Genomic DNA, 21,325 nt, shown 5'->3' on the forward strand with positions numbered 1-21,325 from the left:
ATCTGCCTTCAGTTTCTGGGAAAAGGTAACCAGCCCTTAGGTACGTGAGCGATCTCTCTTTGTCGACTTTCTTATGTTTCAGTGCTGTTGGGAATCTGCCATGAAGTGCTTTGCCATGCCATATGTCGGATAACTCTTGGATGTTGGATGGTTCACTAGGATAACTGTTAGATGACAGGTTGAGTGCTGTTATATTGTCATCTTCTGCTGATAGTGCTTTGAGGAGAGGTGAGTTTTTCGATTTAAAATATTTCTTCATTTCCTTCACAGTGTTATAATGAGCCATTTCAATGTTCGGTAGTCCTCTTCCTCCATCTTTTCTAGATATATAGAGCCTGTTGCTGGAGGCGTTTGGATGGTGTATTCCATACTTAGTTAAAAGCTTCCTTACTTGGATGTCAATGGCTCTTAGGTCGGTGGTTGACCACTTTATTATTCCAAAGGAGTATGCACTACCCAAGTGCTGATGGATGTGAACATTGCTTTGGAGTTGAGCTTGCTTTGTAATATTTTCTTCAGTCTGTCAAAGAATTTGTGCTTGAAGGTAGTCTTGGCCTCGTTAGTATTTATTTCTAAGCCCTGTTGGATACCCAGGTATTTGTAAGTTTCCTCTGGGCCCAATGTTCGGATTGTTAGTTGCTCCTGTATTTCTAGCGCTTCTCCTTCTCGTATCTTTCCTCTCCTCATGTGTACCACAGCGCACTTATCCAGTCCCATTTCCATTTTAATGGCGTCAGTGAAGGATGCCACTATTTTCAGTTCTCTTGTCAGTTGATCTTCGTTGGCAGCATACAGTTTGAGATCGTCGATGTATAGTTGGTGGTTGATTTTGGTGTTATTTCTTCTCTCTATTACGTAGCCATATTTGGATTGGTTCAGCAGCTTACTTAGGAGATTTATAGAGAGGCAGAACCATAAGGTGCTCAATTTGTCCCCTTGGAATATTCCTCTTTGGATCCTGATTTCCTCCGTTGTATAGTTCCCTTTGTTCGTATCCACACTCAGTTTAGTTCTCCATGTTTGCATCAGATGTTCGAGTAGATTGATTACTGTTTCCGATACTCCATATAATTTTAGAACTTTCTTAAGCCACGAGTGTGGTATGGAGTCGTATGCTTTCTTGTAATCAATCCACGCCATGGACAAGCTACGCTGTTTTTTTCTCGCCTGCTTTGTTATTATTGTGTCAGCGATTAATAGGTCTTTACACCCTTTTGCATCTCGTCGACATCCGTTTTGTTCTCGTGCCATGTTGTATTTTCCCACATGCTGCCACAGTTTTTGAGTGAGAACTCCTGTTAGTATTTTGTATATCGTCGGCAGGCATGTTATTGGTCGGTAGTTTCTAGGGTCTTCATTATCAGTTCCTTTGGGAAGCATGTAGGTGATGCCAAGTGTGCAGGAATCAGGTATAATTGATGGGTTCTTTAGGGCTTCCTGAAAAAGCTTCGCCAGGCTGTCATGTGTCGAGTTGAAATACTTCCACCAGTAGTTATGTATACCATCTGTTCCGGGTGCAGACCAGTTGTTTGTTTTTTTGAGTACTGTTTTTATGTCTTCCTTAGTTATGATAACTTGTTCCATGGTATATTTATGAGATTCAGTTTCCGCTTCCCTGATCCAAAAGGCCTCGTCATCGTGATCTCCTGCATGGCCCCATATCTCTTTCCATGTTGCATGCATTCTTTCTGGCGTTGGATTAGTTTTATTGTCCGTTGTTGTCCCATCCAGTGAGCGGTAGAATTGCTTGGTATTCTTGTAGTAGAGTTGGTTATTTCGGTATCTCCTAACCCGTTCGTTATATCGCCTTATGCGATTTCCTAATGCCTTAATTTTCTGTTTCAGAGTATCGCTTAGTATTACAAGTTGCTGTGGTAGGTTCTCCTTGCGGCCCTTTATGTGATGTTCTGAGGCTATGCGCGATACTTTCTTGCATATTTTCTTTGTCGGTTGGCTGTTATTCAGGTAAGTATGTATCGTGCCTATCGTTCTTCTGATACTGATAATTTTTCTTTCCAGGCGTATTCTCCACGGCGGTGTTCTTTCCTCTTTCGGCCTGGATTCTTCACAACAAAGTTGAATTCCATTTTCCTCACACACTGTAATCGCTCCCGCGTAAACACAGTCAATCAGGTCTTCAATCGCACAATTATCTGTTATGTGCGCCTTCATCGCCATGTTGGTCCTTTCAACGCTTTCAAGGATTTTTTTTGAGCCCTTTAGTCTAGGTATTCTGGGTCTCTTCTGTGGAGACACCCTCGAGTACATCTTCATATTCTTCTCGAAGAGTCGGGACGTTTTATTGTTCTGATTAGTTGGTTGAATCTGAGGTTCTAGGTGGATTTCCTCATTGCTTGGGTTATCATCATCTGCTGGAATCGGTGTGTAAGGTCTGGTACTCTTCCTTATGTCCTCCAATTCAACACTGGAGAATTTTTCATTTTCCAACATCTGCCTTATTCTGTTGGCAAGAAGGTTTGGGTAGGATGGTCTCCATGGATTGATCTCATTCCACGTGGTTGTTAGAATTTCTCTGTAGGTTCTTCCTGTGTCTTGTTGTAGTTGTTGAGCAATAAAGTGAGTACGCATTAAGAGGATATTTTCCTCCTGCGACCATCGTACTCTTCCATCTCGTGAAACTGGTGCCTCAGCGGGACGGCTACGAGTTCCATCCAAGCTGATGCTCCTTCTTTCCCTTCTGTGAGGGTTCGAGTTCGGACGTACGGTGCCATCTCGGGGGGCTGCGCCGCTTGCCCCACAGCTGACCCCATCAGGCTCTACCTCCGGACGGCTCCGAAGAGGGCCAGCCCGCTGCCCTCTACCGCCCTGGTTCATGCTTCTTGTGACAGGATATATATATATATATATATATATATATATATATATATATATCTATCTATGTACAGCGGTACATATGGGGACCGTTGGACCGTTTCGGAGATCGCGCGGTACAAATGGGGATCTTCGGTACTTATTGGACCGGTCCCCATATGTTTTTAGATGCAGCGGTCCCCATAAGTTTTCGTTAGTCTATCGGTACATATCAGGACCGTTTCAAAAATAGATACAACGGTAATTATTGGGACCAGTGTATATAAATTTGAATGTTTCATTTCATTATGAATTCCTCTATGATATAATTGTGGATAGCTCGTTGATTTGGTCGACTGATAAGTTGTATTTTATAGCTACATATTCTTACAAAGAGTGTGAAAATATGGTAAAAATGCAAAACTGAAATGAAACTCATCATATTAGTTGATGAGCAATTGAAAATAATTCTAATTTACCATGTTGCAAGGAATTCAATTCAATTCACATGAGAATATAGGAAAACTTATACAACAAGAAAAATACTCAAATTTATTGAAAAAATTATGTGAATGAAAATTCAAGAGTTGGTGAAATAATTTTTAATATATATATATATATATATATATATATATATATATATATATATATATATATATATATATATTTGTCCAATAGACGTTTCCAGTCCCGATACGTTTCTAAGGCGACCTGAGACCCACATGATCCGAATGTTTTCTTCGAGTATATATGATGAAATAACGTTAATGAGAATTATAACTCCTTAGGCACACTTAGAGGGGAAAAGAATTCCTTCATTTGAAAAAGTAGCATAATCGATAATATTTTCCAAACCCGAGACATTGCACCAACTTTACAATCCCACATATACTCCAGCGGTAAATATGGCCAACGTTCACGATCCCGGCGCTGTTGCCAGTTTGACGGGACTGGAGCCGACAATTTCGATGTATAAAATGACGCGAAAAAGTAGGTGTTACGGTAGAAATTCATATATGTGTGAGTTTGTTGAGAAAGAAGTATTTTCTCAATATTCTCATGAAGCAAATTCCTTTTTAACAGATTCTTCTCAAATTTTGATCCATTAATAACATAAACTTGAGAGGCCTGTATACATAAAATGATTGTAATAAAATATGAAAAATTAATTTTTAGCTTCTTTCTGAAATCTACAAGGGGTTTCCTGAAATTCGTGCAAGTACTCCAACTATCATAAAAATGAGACAAAAATCAACAAAATTTATTGAAACACTGTTGACAAAAATTGAGATCTAGAAAGCGAAATATGAATTGTTTTAATATTCCAGAGCTTTCGCTTTCCAAGAAGTCCGTGCCAAGCCCAGAATTCCCCCTCTAATGTATTTTCCAAATTGAAATAAAAAAAAAGAAGAAAAATCTAATTAATTCCTATAAATATCGCGTCAGTGAATAGGTATGAGATGTGAAATATTCCATAACAAACTTTAAAACGACAGAATAATCGTAATAGCTTTCCTCGATAGGTACAATCATTCATTTGCGAAACACTGAAATGAAATAACACAAACAAAAATGAAAAAATTGATTACTGACGTTCAAATTCCGTCAATATTATCTTGAAAGTTTTGCGAAATGAGAACCGTTTGTTTGTACACATCTGTCACGTTGAATCCGATGAGATAAAGCCTTTCGAACCATTTTGCCATTGTTTCTTAATAAATCATAAAAATTCATAATTCAATTGAATGCATTCAATTGGTTTCTCGTCGTCTGGATATCCTCCTCATAAACCTCCTTCAATTTTAACCACAAAGAATTGTATAGAAGGCTCAGATTTGGTAATCTATAAGGTCATGGTTCCCAGTTGGGCCTCCTGGACCAATTCATTTAATTGGATAGGTATTGTCCAGGCCATTCCTTACTTTGAAAATGTGTTTCTCCGATTTTTATGCCCTGTGGCATGCCAGGGGAAATATTTTGTGGAAAGTTAATATTATACAAATGCGAAGGACTAAGGGAGATGATTCCTCGATGAAAATAAGCAGGGGTAGTTCCTATGAATTTTTTTCGAAATGGACCTCCCATCCAAGATACAGCCTTTGGAAGGCGATGACGAGTTTATAGTTTTTGATTTTTTTACGGGTTCTAAAAAACACTGAGTCATAAAACTTTACTTAATATGAAGCACTAAGTATATATTATTACTCACACAATTTTTTAGATCTCAATAATAATTATGTATAAGAAGTATACTAAATACATTGGTGATGAAAAAAATTGTTTTTCAAGTTTTTAGTAAAATATTGACTTGATGCTATATGGATTCAGTGGGCATATGTATTAGGCACTTTGGAATGAATAATAAATAAAATTAGAAGAATCAAAGAGTTATATTATTCATTCACATGAAATGAGGTGAAACAACTAACATCTTTTGTTAGGCATAGGGCAACTTATGCCGTTTACACAGATATGGCCGAATTTTGGGTGATAATAACAGTAAAAAAATTAATAATAATCACTTATGCACGAGGCTTTTGGCGAACCGTTTTGCCGACTGAACATAAATGAAATTCTTCTTATTAAACTTCTGTAACTGACCCAAATTTTGGTAATGTCATCTACCAATGAACGATAGATCCAAATCCTACAGAGCTCATTGTGAAATAGCTTTCTGGTTTAATGAAATGGACACTGTTAACCCAATGATGCCATATGGCATCATTGGGCTGGAAAGGGTTAAGGGTTGAACATAACAACCCTTTATGATTTTCCTTCAAAAATTGTTTTCGTGGGATAGATATTCAAAAAACATAAAGATGTTCTATGAATCTTTCTGAAGGTTAAATTACTAATTTCCGGAAGAAAATTATATCCCTAAGATTTTAATTTAACAAATTGAAATTTCTTTCGACTAATGAGCATAATTGACAACAGTACTTTTCATTTTATTTCAGATACAATAACGCAAAACTATAATAAATGTTCAAAATGACTACCTCTCGCTAAAACATATGCATCAACTCTCTGTCTCGTAGACCTTCGTGTTCTTTCGAATATCCCGGTAATATTTCTTATGGTTTCACACAATGATACCATTCGATCTCTGGAGTATTAAACGCACGATCTTCAGTGAACTGAGCATCATCATCACTGCAGATTCTCATTTACAAAGAAGGTTTGTGATTGGCCATACAATTTGAAAAATTCAAGGTTGAATATTATCTCCAAGTTCTAAACATTCTACATACTGCATGTGGAGAGGAAACTCTTGTATACTTTGCAATTGAATACTGTTGAAAAATTAATTTTCGACTGTCAAGGTTGAAATCTAATTGATTATTGGTTTATACAGCGTATCCACTTTCAAAAAGGCCAAACTTCATGATGAGATTATACAAGTGATTTGGAACGAAAAATGTCATATAACACATAATCGAAATGTTATCGTTTATTCTTTAATATAACATTTTTTGATTTCACGAAATATTCCAAGTTTTTCTAATGGTATCAATCACACTACAGTTATCTCGTAGCCTAATTAAATTTGACCACATATCTGGAAACAGCAATAAATCTGCTACCTGATGAGAATTCGTGTGTACGAAAAAATTTCTTATTGCGGGCTTGGTAAGGGGATGGAATGAATATCACGATTCTGAAGTGAACAAAATTAAGCCTATTTTTCCAATGGTTTTATCAATGAAAAATTATCAATTATGGATATGTTTTCTTTTCAACAAAAAATACCCCATTCAGATTGCTTCTGAATGACATATAAGCTTTTATTCTTGCTGCTAGTCTTCTTCCATTATATTTATTTATTACATAATTTTTTCCAGTAGAGGACAAGCCTATAAACTCGAAGGTTATAGATTACATACATACATACATAAAATGTGTGGATAAACGAAAATAGAAACGAAAAATACAAAACTGAAATATCATATACAAAAAAGAAAAAAAATTAGATATAACACCACAGTTCCTCACAGAGAGGACTTCTACCTGTCATAACTGTTTTTGAAACCGTTAACCGAGGTCGATCGCACTACGCATTCAGGAAGACGGTTCCAGTTGTGAAATATACGGTTAAGGAGAAAGTGTTAACATATGAATATAATGGCTAACAAGATAACAACGAAAAACTCAACACATTCCAAACCCTAATTTGATTTATTTTGAAGCTCCTTATGATTGAATATTAAAATTATTCACATGGAAATCATGAATTTATCTGCAAATTTAAATAACCCAAATGAGTAAACTAAATTTTAATGATATAGATTTTGTGAAAACATGTAAATAAAACAAATTACTACTGGTACTTATACTCGTAATAATTGCTCGAAATGTCCACCGCCTTGTTCAATACATTTTACACATTGTTTTTGTAGTGAATCTGCAACCCTGCGAAGTTTCTGACGCATTTCAGCATAACACAATGTTATTCTTTCGATCAGGACCTCTCGAGTCTGAACGCTAATTTAATAAACTTTTTCTTTTAGGGTGTTCCAGACATAAAAATCCAAAGGCGTAAGGTCGGAGCCTCTTTGTGGCCATCTTACGTTGACCCTCAACTCATGTTGAAAATGAGAAACCATGGTCGCATGGGGGTTTTCTCTTTTCCATACATGGGTTGAGGGTCAACGTGTGGTTGGCAGTCATGAGAGGTGAACTTTTCGGATGAGTAATATTTCCCGATCCGATTGATCCAAAGCATCTTGACAGACATATTGGAGAAAATGTCTGGTTTCAAATGAATGGCTGCCCAGCTCATAATAGCCGGAATGTACGGGACTAAATAAATCAATATTTTGGGGTGCAATGAATTGGAAGGTACAGTCCGGTAAGATGGCCAAAAAGAAGCCCCGACCTTACGCTTTTGGATTTTTATGGCTGGAACACCTTGAAAGAAAAAGTAATCACAATATTTTGAATAGAGTCTGAGTGGTGTTATTGAATTCTTTTCGTATGCAAACAAGATTATCACACGTCCGCAAAACTATAAACGTCCGATGAAGTCAGGATCTTCGCCAAAAAAAAAATAATTTTAACTTTACCTACTCTACCCTCTGCCGTCAATAGTCGAACGTTTCTCGGAGATTCCTTTTGAATCGTCTCAGTCGTCACTAAAGGTATTTTATTTTAGTTTATCGCAACAGTTGCGAAATAATTTACTAGTTACGAGAAGTAAAAATTTCAAGACATAGATGAGTTCCAGAAAATGTCAATTTAAATATCAAAATTTGAAAAATCACTATGGTCTTTTCCAGAATTATTGACATCCCAGTAGGTTTTTAAAGTCCAGAGGCTCATAACAGCGTTTCTGGTGTTGGAACCTGAAGATGGGATGCGATTAGTCATCCCGAAACCGGTAGTTCTTGTAGAATAAATTGGTGAGAGACAGTTTTTAGGTGTTTTGATTTATTTTGGTATATTATATCATCTGTTCATTTCAGCTCAAGCTACTTCAAATATCTATATTAAACTTATATTAGGTATCACATCACTCTGTAAATTAACTTGTACCTATAGGCGAAACCCAATCGTGTAACTGAAAGTCCTCTGAATTGATAATGATTTTTATGTGTATTTTTATAAATGATTAAATTGAAAGTTTGACTGAGGAATACCCTTCCACCTCCTGAACTGAAAATTTCCAATTGTTAGTTCGGGATACTCGAGTAATTTCCAATATTTCATCTCTATGATTCAAACAAAAATGAAGTTGCTGAAGAATACTTGTACCAGAGATAGAGTTTTCAAGAATAGTTTTTCAAGAATATAAGCACTTCATTCTGAAAAAACCTTTTTATCACTGTGGTAGGAGTAAAAAATCTCAATTTTTGTGCATAGGATCCTAAACGTGCTAGTGCTCCTGAAATTAGGTCGACTCACTTCACTTACTCGGGCTTGTATAAGCTTCCATACGTGTGCTATTATAGTTCGTATACAAAAAGAATCCAATAACACCACTTCAATTCAATTCAAAATATCGTCATTGAATATTTCTCATGACGACTGTTCATCATACCGGGATCGTATAAGTTTTCTTATAGTACATTTGAGGTGTATAAATCGAAAAGATGACAAAATAAATTCTCAAGCTCTTCAACTGCAGCGTTGCCAAATTTTCGGACTAGATGCGTCGGTCAACTATGCGGATTATATACATCAAGTTCATGTCGCTCGAAGCGCCCCCGCACTGGCCAAACACTGAAGTTTTCTGTATATAATAACGAGTATAACCGACTTTTCAGACCCACCTGAAAATTCACCCCTAGCATCCCCTAACCTCCCTTATAACGATTCTATGGTCGAACGTTACCAGACCCGGAGCCGGGTCTGACAACGTCACTTTTGGACTGAAAAGTCGGTCGAGTATACCGTTTTGGGTCTGTATATGCGGTCGAACAAATCTATATATATATATATATATATATATATATATATATATATATATATATATATATATAGTTATAAAGTGTTAATACCACCTCCAAAATAGTAACTCGTTTAACGCTCTCACCTCATATATATCGATGTCACCTCCGAAATCGGAGGTGACAACGTTTTGCCTTGTTTTTTAGCTTGTTAGATTCAGGAGGCTTCAGGGACCAACATATCAAAAAATCGTTTTGAGGTCACAACGCACCCCCTTTATGTACTGAACAATCTTTTAGTTCGACTGTATATCACTGGCGCTAGTGTGCTGAGCTGTATATCGGAGAATTACTCTGAAAGACTCTTTGCTCGTTTGCACCTCCGAAAATGGCAACGTTGTACTGTGCAAGCAGATGTAGACAGGCGGAATATCAGTATACGGAGGAATTAAGTAATGAGAGGCGCAGCGCGTTTTCTCCTCCATTATTGCAAGCCAGGCGGCATATCTCAACGATTTTTTATCGCATTCCTTTGTAGGGGAAAGAATCACGTGAAAGAGAACCAATCTTGGCTCTCTCGAATGGGATTATGACTGTTTATATTTCATCGTGCGTATATCTATGCATCCGTTGAACTTCTTTCATCTCAAGCTTACACTATAATTCTGAATTTGGCGAACTATTTCATTACCTATCTGAAAACGAATCGATTTGAGTCTTGTCCATAATGATATTTCTTCTCTCTATGGAAATGATCCATATAGATAATACTACCTATTAGTATAACGAATAATCAGTATTGTATCATTGCATATAATAAAATAACCTGTTCAGAGAGAAACATTTTTTGGATAAGAAAATTCAGATGTTAATGGTGATGAATATTCAAGGACAATGAGCCAATCCGAAAATTTTCATTTCAGAATCAGGAGAAAAAAATGCTACAAATTTCACAATATCACAGAAATGAACAACGTCGGCTAAACCGAATGTTTGACATTGTGTTATTTCAAACGGAACGCTCTTTATATTTTTCTTGAATCAGATTTCCCAAAGATTTTGAGGAATCCTTTGCTCAGAAACATCTCTTTTATTATAGATTATGTTTAAATATTGGATTTTCCCAAAAATTTTAAGAGCTTGTAGCATCTCTCTGGTTTAAATATTTCAGTGATGTATCATAAAGAAAATTACCAATTATATCGAAACAAGTAAGATTTTATGAAGAATTCGCCAAAACAGATTTGCATTTTTCGATAGATCATACAGGGTGTAAGGGAAAAAATAAACAATATTGAAGTCTTTGGAAGGCCTCGAGTCAACATATTTTGAAATTGCAACCATATTTTTGTCAAGATATAATGAATCTTCAAAATGAAGTTAATAATATAGATACATACTCGGATACATATGATTGAGATACAGATGATTGATTAACTTCTACTATCTAAAATAAAAAGGTACATAGATAAAATATAGCTATATACAGGATATCTGTAAACAAATGCGAAGGAATAAGGGAGATGATTCCTTAATGAAAATAAGCGGGGGTATTTCCTGTAAATTTTCCAAATCGACAGACCTTCCAAGATACAGCCTTTGGAAGGCGATGACGAGTTTACAGTTTTTAATTTTTTTCACAGGTTCTAAAAAACACTGAGTCATGAAACTATACATATTATGAAGCACTGAGTAGATTGTTACCAGTTTCAACTTCGGCAAGCTCGTAGTTTAGGCGGTAAATTGCTATCGATTTTTTCAATGTGTCTCTCCCTTAAATTCAAAAATTTCTGTGAAAATGTTGAAATTTGAGTTATTATGCTATTGTCATAGAAGTATACGAAACTAGCAGGTCGGGGGATCCAAGATTTCGGGCCGATTCACCTTAAAAAAACATAATAAAATGAATTTCGTGAATACCTACCGAGGCTGAAAACCACTATTCTCCGCTATAAAAAATTAGTATTATTCCAATAATATACCGACTTAATGAATGCTACGTTGCTATTACTATAAGGCCCGGTTGTTCAGTTCAGGATGAGGCAGAGATTTAAGATGATCCTAGATAATCTGACAGAACTGAACTGAAATGTCAAAATCAATCTAGGATAAACTTTAATCCCGAACTGAACAACTGCTATACATGTAGAGTTTCTACTGCTTTTTCTTCAAAACAACAACTGCGCTGAAGGAAATGTGATTGACTGTTATCTATATCATTTACATCATTATTTGCCGAACTTCAAAGTTCTGAATGAATTAAAATCTAAACTTGAAAATACACGAGATAATTTTCGCAAGAATTTCAATGAAATCTGAAAATTTTCATCATTCTGGAGCATTCTGAACATCAATAATTCTCGAATCATCCATGGAATAAATTCAATTTTATCCAATATAACACGCAAAACGAAATGTTATTCGAACTCGGCATCTTGAGCAATTCGTTCCTAAAAAGCCCGAATCAGGTAGAAAATTTTGAACCCTTCATATCAGCGTTAACACGTGTTTTGCAGTAAACAGATGCCGATTTCGTTTTCAACGGGCCATGTAACTAGGGTCGGCGTTGGGTGAAAGGATGAACGGTTCTTACAACAAGAAGAATTTGAATTTTCATATGACGGTGAGGGCATTTGTTTTAAAATTTTCAGAGTACAAGAAGTATACAGGGTGTTTCACGAGTAAACAGACAAATGAAAACCGTGAATAGAGGGCATTGAGCTGAGTTCAGAATCATACCATATACAGGGTGTTCCAAAACTAGTGAATCAAACGTCACACCACGATAGAGTAAACCAAATATTATCGAATGACACCAACATTAGTTCGACGAAAATGTACCGTTTCCAAAATAATCAGAATTTTATTAAAATACATAAAGTTGCCGATTTTCGAACTATTTTTCCTTATAACAGGGCCAGTTTGTGGAAAAGGATATCGATTTTAAATTATATTGAAGTAATATTATTGTTTCATCTCCCCTAATTGAAATTATTTTAAGTAGTTAATCGATAACCATAACCTAAGTAAATGTAAATTAAAACAATTGTTTTTTCTACATGATTTTTAATACTCAGAATAAACAGGGGTGATAATATGGGAGAAAAACGCTATCCTTAATAACAAATTGGCCTTGTGACTGAAAAAATAGTTCGAAAATCGGCAACTTTAGGTTAGGTTTTTTTAGAAACGGTACATTTTCGCTCAACTAATGTTGGTGTCATTCGATAGTATTTGATCTACTCTATCGTGGTGTGACGTTTGATTCAATAGTTTTGGGGCACCCTATATATAGGTTTCTTCGGGGTTTTTTGAAATTTCTCGAATTTCCGTTTGGCTATAACTCCTGAAATTCTGATCAAGTCGACTGAAAATTTATAATTAGCTTTGAGTTGTTAATTTCATTGAAACAGAGCATTAAAATTCGACAAAAATCTGGACCGGGCTCAGTGAGGCTTTACTTAACTTCAAACTCATAAAAACACCGTGTATGTAGTTTTTTAATCATAATTTCAACTTTTTTGTTATCTGCATTATTATTGTCTCAAATTGAATTGATTTTTGGGTTGCCCCACCTGTTGATCATGTTCTAGAAATAATTGTTTTGGTCAGACGCCTCTAAGGAATAGAGCACTTCATGAAAATGTATTTAGAAATCCTTAATTGATTTTTTTTCGAAGAATATTCTGTTGAATGTGTTCAACAATTATACCATATTCGGTCTTCAAAATACTCTTTCACAAGGATAAAATGTTTCAAAATTGATGATACCCAAATATGGATCGAAAAACTACGCTATCTTGAAACTAAAAATTAAAACTTGATCTTCAGAATGAATCTATTTTTCTATGGACAACTAGTTGTGTGAATAAAAACAAAGAAAGAAATCGCGGGGTGTCAGATCTGGAGATCTAGCAGTCCAATATTGTGGTCCTACCCTTCTAATAAAATGACCTGAAATACTGATAAATACTTTTGCTGGTGCATGAATATCATCAATGTTTCAATAACAAATTGTAATAAGACCAGAACAATCCATAGATTTCCATAGATCCAATAATTACTATAACGGAATCAGTAAAGAATTCGAAAGTGCATTTATCACACTTATTCGAAGTGCCAATCATTACCTTCACTAAAAGACCAAATGAGGTGAAAATCAGTTCGGAAAATTACTTCAGTTCCACGTTGTCCATAAAAAGCGATTCATTCGGAAGATATCGAATTATAATTATTATTTTCATGATCATGATAGGGTAGTTTTTTCTATTTTTGTTTATTATCAATAATAAAGCTTATTATCACTGTTAATCACTTATCTGAATAACCAGATATGCTATAAATATCAAAAACAAATGCAAGACATATATTGAGAACGAAAAAATTCAGTTGAACATTTCCAATTCCATTTTTAGATTTCCTCAGTTGATTGGCGATCATATTCATCCCATTAATTAATGTGAAGTAAAAGTCAATATGCAGCGCTGTTTTTTCCAGACATTTCACGATCAAACAATTATTCATTAGAAATAATCTGAAAAGGCATACCAAAGTTTCATTGATTTTGAGAAAATCAATGAAGATACCTGAAAAATTCAAAATTATGACGAGAAAAACTACAAACAGAGTGTTTTGCATGAGTTTAAATTTGAATATATCCTCAATGAGTCCGGTCCTGTGTTCGTCAACTTTTAATGTTCTGTTTTATTGAAACTTAGAAGTTTAAGCGGATAATGAATTTTTAGCCGAATCCAACTAAAATATTTGGAGTTATGGCCGAACAAAAATTAGGGAAATTTGAATAAACTCCTCTCTATATCGGAAACGGAATGCCTAAGACACACATATGAGGTGTTTTTGAACTGAGCTCAATGCCCTCTATTCACGGTTTTCGTTTGTCCGTTTACTTGTGAAACACCCTGTGTACTGAAAAATTTCAAAAGACTCCTCGAGCAATTAAGAAATGCCATTAAATCAAGGAGTTTCTTTTGAACCGCTATGATGAAAAATGTCAATATCCAGTTATTATTATTATTTGGGGTGATTCATCGAAAATCCCCAATATCTCGAAAACCAAGGCACTTTTGCCAAACGTAAAATATATTTATTTGAACCCCCATAGAGTACTCTACCCGCAGGCTCCATATTATCCATTCATTACGCCACACCCTGTATAATTATTATTATTATATCAATGTACTGAAAATAAACAGACATGAATACTAGGCAGTTGTTTTGTTTGAAGGTGAAGCTCCTGTTGCTTCAAACTTCTTTCAATTATTTTGACTACCATTCACGCAAGATGATTTTTGTTGAGGAATTCAACATTCTCGTAATTATCCGTTCATTTCTTCAAGAAATACCCATTCCCTACCACCTATGAGTATTCAATTCAATGCTAACACTGCATCAAATGCATTTCATCCTCGGGTTAATTTTTTTGAATTCTACAACTGATGTAACGTCTTCAGCCTTCAGCCAAAGAAAATAAACAACAGTAACTCTCCTCAAGCTACTGATTACTTCTATTTTCCATGTAAATAAATAGATTTGGTATGTCTTCAATCAGTTTGTATAAATGTCAATTATGTTCGTTACATATTTTCGACGCAATATTTTCCGAAGTGATTTGACATTGTGATGAAATACGTAATTACTGAGAGTCTCACGTAGAACGGTCTACGTAGCATTTATTTAAAACTCAAAAATGTTTTGACAAGCGTCTTAACCCAACATTTTCGTACCATACAGAGTGAAAGGTATTCAATTTCCATGGCCAATCCTGTGCTAAAATGAAAGTGAATGAAGTATAGAAGCTGAAAGTAAAACGTATATCTTTGTTGATTCATTCGGGAAAAACATTTCAATGGAGTTCCTCATGTCGTGAATATAATGCCCAAAATTTAGATAACTATTTCATACCAGAACAAATTCGGTAAAATTGTCTTTGGAATTAATCTCATATGTAACGAAAAATTTCATTGTCATGTATCATTCATTTTAGGACCTATACGGTATTAAACTCCCCTATCGGACGTAGTATCGTAGACATAGCATACTTATTCAAAACTGTTGATATTCATGAAGAAAAGATAATAATTTCTGTCCAAATTCATTTACTCCGAATCCTTATCAATCAATTATTAGCGTATGAAGTTTATTAATATCAGTATCGTTCTCGAACTATTTACAGGTTTCAGTATGTGCGAATGAATCGGAAGAGCAGCTGTATATGAGTAGAATTCAAGCTGCCCTACTTTCTGTCCTCCTGAAATCTGACAACGTTGCGGGAGGTGAGAGCGCACTACTAATAAGAAATATATGCGGAGGTAGTAAGGTCTGATTCGTTTAAAGAAAAATTTTTCAATGAAAATCTTTTCCCCTCTTTAGGTACCCCTGTTATTTACCTTCCCCTCTACATATATAAGCAAAAATTATTCCAATTAAAAAAATCCTTCACCCGGAGGTCAGGTCGCCCAATGAACTTAACGGAGGTAACAACGAACTACGGGTTCATATATATATATATATATATATATATATATATATATATATATTTTTTTTTTTTTTTTTTTCTCCACCATTTCGGGTAAGGCTATTGAGGATGCCGGGTCACCGCAGACCAAAGCGTTCCTCAATTGCTCGTCAGGAACCTACGTACGATGCGTGTAGTCCATAGGATCACTTCCTTCTGTGCGTCATCAATCACATGTTCTTCGAGGCCGAGCTTTTTAGTGTTCTCCAGCAGATGTGTTTCAACCAGGCCATTGGCGGTGATAATCAGTGGAAGAATTGTGGTACAGGTAAGTCTATTAATTTCCCTTAGTTCGAAGGCAAGGTCATGGTATTTCACTATCTTCTCCGTATATGCCTTCTCGATGTTGTCATCAGCTGGTACTGTTATGTCTGCAATCGTTACTTTCCTCTGTGTCTTTTCGAAAAGTACGATGTCTGGACGATTATGAGGAATTGATCTGTCCGTTACAAGTGGGTGGTCCCAGTAGAGTTTCACCTGTTCATTCTCCAGTATTTCCTTAGGTAAGTACTTATAAACTGGTAGAGTTGATTTGACTAGTCCATACTTTTTGGCAATAGCTTGATGGTATGCCTTCGCCATAGCGTTGTGGCGGTCTGTGTACTCTTTGGGCGCGAGGATGGGGCAGGATGACGTTACATGCTGTATAGTCTCAGGTGATAGCGAGCATTTGCGACACTTATCCGTGTAACTTTTTCCCGATTATGTTTTTCTGATACGCTCTGGTGGGTACAACCTGATCCTGAATTGCTGTTAATCTGCCTTCAGTTTCTGGGAAAAGATAACCAGCCCTTAGGTACGTGAGCGATATATATATATATATATATATATATATATATATATATATATATATATATATATATATATATATATATATATATATATATATATATATATATATATATATATATATATATATATATATATATATATATATATATATATATATATATATATATATATATATATATATATATATATATATATATATATATATATATATATATATATATATATATATATATATATATATATATATATATATATATAGTTATAAAGTGTTAATACCACCTCCAAAATAGTAACTCGTTTAACGCTCTCACCTCATATATATCGATGTCACCTCCGAAATCGGAGGTGACAACGTTTTGCCTTGTTTTTTAGCTTGTTAGATTCAGGAGGCTTCAGGGGCCAACATATCAAAAAATCGTTTTGAGGTCACAACGCACCCCCTTTATGTACTGAACAATCTTTTAGTTCGAGTGTATATCACTGGCGCTAGTGTGCTGAGCTGTATATCGGAGAATTGCTCTGAAAGACTCTTTGCTCGTTAGCACCTCCGAAAATGGCAACGTTGTACTGTGCAAGCAGATGTAGACAGGCGGAATATCAGTATACGGAGGAATTAAGTAAAGAGAGGCGCAGCGCGTTTTCTCCTCCATTATTGCAAGCCAGGCGGCATATCTCAACGATTTTTTATCGCATTCCTCTGTAGGGGAAAGAATCACGTGAAAAAGAACCAATCTTGGCTCTCTCGAATGGGATTATGACTGTTTATATTTCATCGTGCGTATATCTATGCATCCGTTGAACTTCTTTCATCTCAAGCTAACACTATAATTCTGAATTTGGCGAACTATTTCATTACCTATCTGAAAACGAATCGATTTGAGTCTTGTCCATAATGATATTTCTTCTCTCTATAGGAATGATCCATATAGATAATACTACCTATTAGTATAACGAATAATCAGTATTGTTACATTGCATATAATAAAATAACCTGTTCAGAGAAAAACATTTTTTGGATAAGAAAATTCAGATGTTAATGGTGATGAATATTCAAGGACAATGAGCCAATCCGAAAATTTTCATTTCAGAATCAGGAGAAAAAAATGCTTCAAATTTCACAATATCACAGAAATGAACAACGTCGGCTAAACCGAATGTTGGACATTGTGTTATTTCAAATGGAACGCTCTTTATATTTTTCTTGAATCAGATTTCTCAATGATTTTGAGGAATCCTTTGCTCAGAAACATCTCTTTTATTATCGATTATGCTTAAATATTGGATTTTCCCGAAAATTTTAAGAGCTTGTATCATCTCTCTGGATTAAATATTTCAGTGATGTATCATAAAGAAAATTACCAATTATATCGAAACAAGTAAGATTTTATGAAGAATTCGCCAAAACAGATTTGCATTTTTCGATTGATCATACAGGGTGTAGGGGAAAAAATAAACAATATTGAAGTCTTTGGAAGGCCTCGAGTCAACATATTTTGAAATTGCAACCATATTTTTGTCAAGATATAATGAATCTTCAAAATGAAGTTAATAATATAGATACATACTCGGATACATATGATTGAGATACAGATGATTGATTAACTTCTACTATCTAAAATAAAAAGGTACATAGATAAAATATAGCTATATACAGGATATCTGTAAACAAATGCGAAGGAATAAGGGAGATGATTCCTTAATGAAAATAAGCGGGGGTATTTCCTGTAAATTTTCCAAATCGACAGCCCTTCCAAGATACAGCCTTTGGAAGGCGATGACGAGTTTACAGTTTTTAATTTTTTTTACAGGTTCTAAAAAACACTGAGTCATAAAAGTATACATATTATGAAGCACTGAGTAGATTGTTACCAGTTTCAACTTCGGCAAGCTCGTAGTTTAGGCGGTAAATTGCTATCGATTTTTTCAATGTGTCTCTCCCATAAATTCAAAAATTTCTGTGAAAATGTTGAAATTTGAGTTATTATGCTATTGTCATAGAAGTATACGAAACTAGCAGGTCGGGGGATCCAAGATTTCCTGCCGATTCACCTCAAAAAAACATAATAAAATGAATTTCGTGAATACCTACCGAGGCTGAAAACCACTATTCTCCGCTATAAAAAATTAGTATTATTCCAATAATATACCGACTTAATGAATGCTACGTTGCTATTACTATAAGGCCCGGTTGTTCAGTTCAGGATGAGGCCGAGATTTAAGATGATCCTAGATTGATCTGACAGAACTGAACTGAAATGTCAAAATCTATCTAGGATAAACTTTAATCCCGAACTGAACAACTGCTATACATGTAGAGTTTCGGATTTTGCGAGAATCTACTACTTTTTCTTCAAAACAACAACTCTACGCTGAAGGAAATGTGATTGACTGTTAGCGACGCGGAATATCAACCATCTAAATTCTGTAGTCCATACAAATTTTTTCGAACTCTCATCATACTATATAGCAGTCGGATACTGATATCCGTCATTTGTCAAAATGAGTTGTCAGTTCATAGACTGACCAACATTTTCGAAAGCTATTGATCTATTAATTAAATCGTTCTATAATTGGTCCTAAATTGACAGTCGTATTGTGAAAAACAATATGCAGCGGATTATCTAAACACGAAATAAATTCTGAAATGTTTCGGATCATAAGATTAATTGAATAAGTATCTTGTTCGTATCATTCGTTGAACTTCATTATTCTAAATATTCTTCAATGAATGAAAATATAATATCTACACACATAATTTTTTGATTTATTCGTCATCAAATCATTAAATAAATCGTTTCTCGAAAAAGTTTCGAGTCTGAGGCAAATATAATATTGAATTATTTACATCATTATTTGTCGAACTTCAAAGTTCTGAATGAATTAAAATCTAAACTTGACAATATACGAGACAGTTTTCGCAAGAGTTTCAATGAAATCTGAAAATTTTCATCATTCTGGAGCATTCTGGACATCAATAATTCTCGAATCATCCATGGCATAAATTCAATTTTATGCAATATAACACGCAAAACGAAATGTTACTCGAACTCATCTTGAGCAGTTCTTTCCTAAAAAGCTCGAATCAGGTAGAAAAGTTTGAACCCTTCGTATCAGCATTAACACGTGTTTTGCAGTAAACAGATGCCGATTTCATTTTCAACGGGCAATGTAACCAGGGTCGGGGGAATGAACCAGAGTCTCTGGATGAACGTTTCTCACAACAAGAAGAATTTGAATTTTCATATGAGGGTGAGGGCATTTGTTTCAAAATTTTCAGAGTACAAGGAGTATACAGGGTGTTTCACGAGTAAACAGACAAATGAAAACCGTGAATAGAGGGCATTGCGCTGAGTTCAAAATCACCCCATATACAGGGTGTCCCAAAACAAGTGAATCAAACGTCACACCACGATAGAATAAACCAAATATTATCGAATCCCACTAACATTAGTTCAACGAAAACGTACCGTTTCCAAAATAATCAGAATTTTATTAAAATACCTAAAGTTTCCGATTTTCGAACTATTTTTCTTAATAACAGGGCCAGTTTGTGAAGAAGGATATCAATTTTAAATTATATTGAACTAAGATTATTGTTTTATCTCCCCTAATTGAAATTATTTTAAGTAGTTAATCGATAACCATAACCTAAGTCTCGACCTAAGTTGATGTTAATTGAAACAATTGTTTTTTCTACATGATTTTTAATACTCAGATTAAACAGGGGTGATAATATGGGAGAAAAACGCTCTCCTTAATCACAAATTTGCCTTGTAGTTGAAAAAATAGTTCGCAAATCAGCAACTTTAGGTTAGGTTTTCTCAGAAACCGTACATTTTCGCTCAACTAATGTTGGTGTCATTCGATAGTATTTGATCTACTCTATCGTGGTGTGACGTTTGTTTCGATAGTTTTGGGGCACCCTATATATAGGTTTCTTCAGTGTTTTTTGAAATTTCTCGAATTTCCGTTCGGCTATAACTCCTGAAATTCTCTATCAAGTCGACTGAGAATTTATATTTAGCCTTGAGTTGTTAATTTCATTGAAACAGAGAATTTAAATTCGACAAAAATCAGGACCGGGCTCAGTGAGGCTTTACTTAACGTCAAACTCATAAAAACACCGTGTATGTAGTTTTTTAATAATAATTAAAACTTTTTTGTTATCTGCATTATTATTTTTTCAAAATGAATTGATTTTTGGGTTGCCCTACCTGTTGATCATGTTCTAGAAAAAATTGTTTTGGTCAGACGCCTCTAAGGAATAGAGCACTTCATGAAAAATAGAAATAGATAGATAGAATGAATGAATATGATCGCCAATCAGATGTGGAAATCTAAAAATGGAATTGGAAATGTTCAATTGAATTTTTTCGTTTTTGATATTTTAGCATATCTGGTTATTCAGATAAATCATTCACAGTGATAATAAGCTTTATTATTGATAATGAACAAAAATAGATATGCTAAAATATCAAAAACGAAAAAATTCAATTGAACATTTCCAATTCCATTTTTAGATTTCCACATCTGATTGGCGATCATATTCATACCATTAATTAAGTTAAAGTCAATATGCAGCGCTGTTTTTTCTAGAGGCATTTCACCACCAAATAATTATTCATTAAAAATTATCCACTGATAAAGCATACCAAAATTTCATTGATTTTGAGAAAATCTATGCAGATACCTGAAAAATTCAAAATTATGACGAAAAAAACTACAGAGTGTTTTGCATGAGTTTAAGTTTGAATATAGCCTCAATGAGTCCGGTCCTGTGTTCGTCAACTTTTAATGTTCC

General features: G+C 34.8%; 1 protein-coding gene across 1 annotated transcript; it reads right to left on the reverse strand.

Annotated features, from left to right (window-relative positions):
* Positions 1-432: 432 nt before the first annotated feature.
* Positions 433-2,835, reverse strand: LOC123317638. Its single transcript, XM_044904243.1, has one exon. The coding sequence runs from the start codon at positions 2,833-2,835 to the stop codon at positions 433-435; it is 2,403 nt and encodes an 800-aa protein (XP_044760178.1).
* Positions 2,836-21,325: the final 18,490 nt, after the last annotated feature.

The sequence above is a fragment of the Coccinella septempunctata genome, chromosome 7 (assembly GCF_907165205.1).
Source record: "Coccinella septempunctata chromosome 7, icCocSept1.1, whole genome shotgun sequence".
In the NCBI taxonomy this organism is placed as follows: Eukaryota; Metazoa; Arthropoda; class Insecta; order Coleoptera; family Coccinellidae; genus Coccinella; species Coccinella septempunctata.

Excerpts from the sequence above, each read along its gene's own strand:
- LOC123317638 (XM_044904243.1), bottom strand. The coding sequence starts at position 2,835 with ATGAACCAGGGCGGTAGAGGGCAGCGGGCTGGCCCTCTTCGGAGCCGT.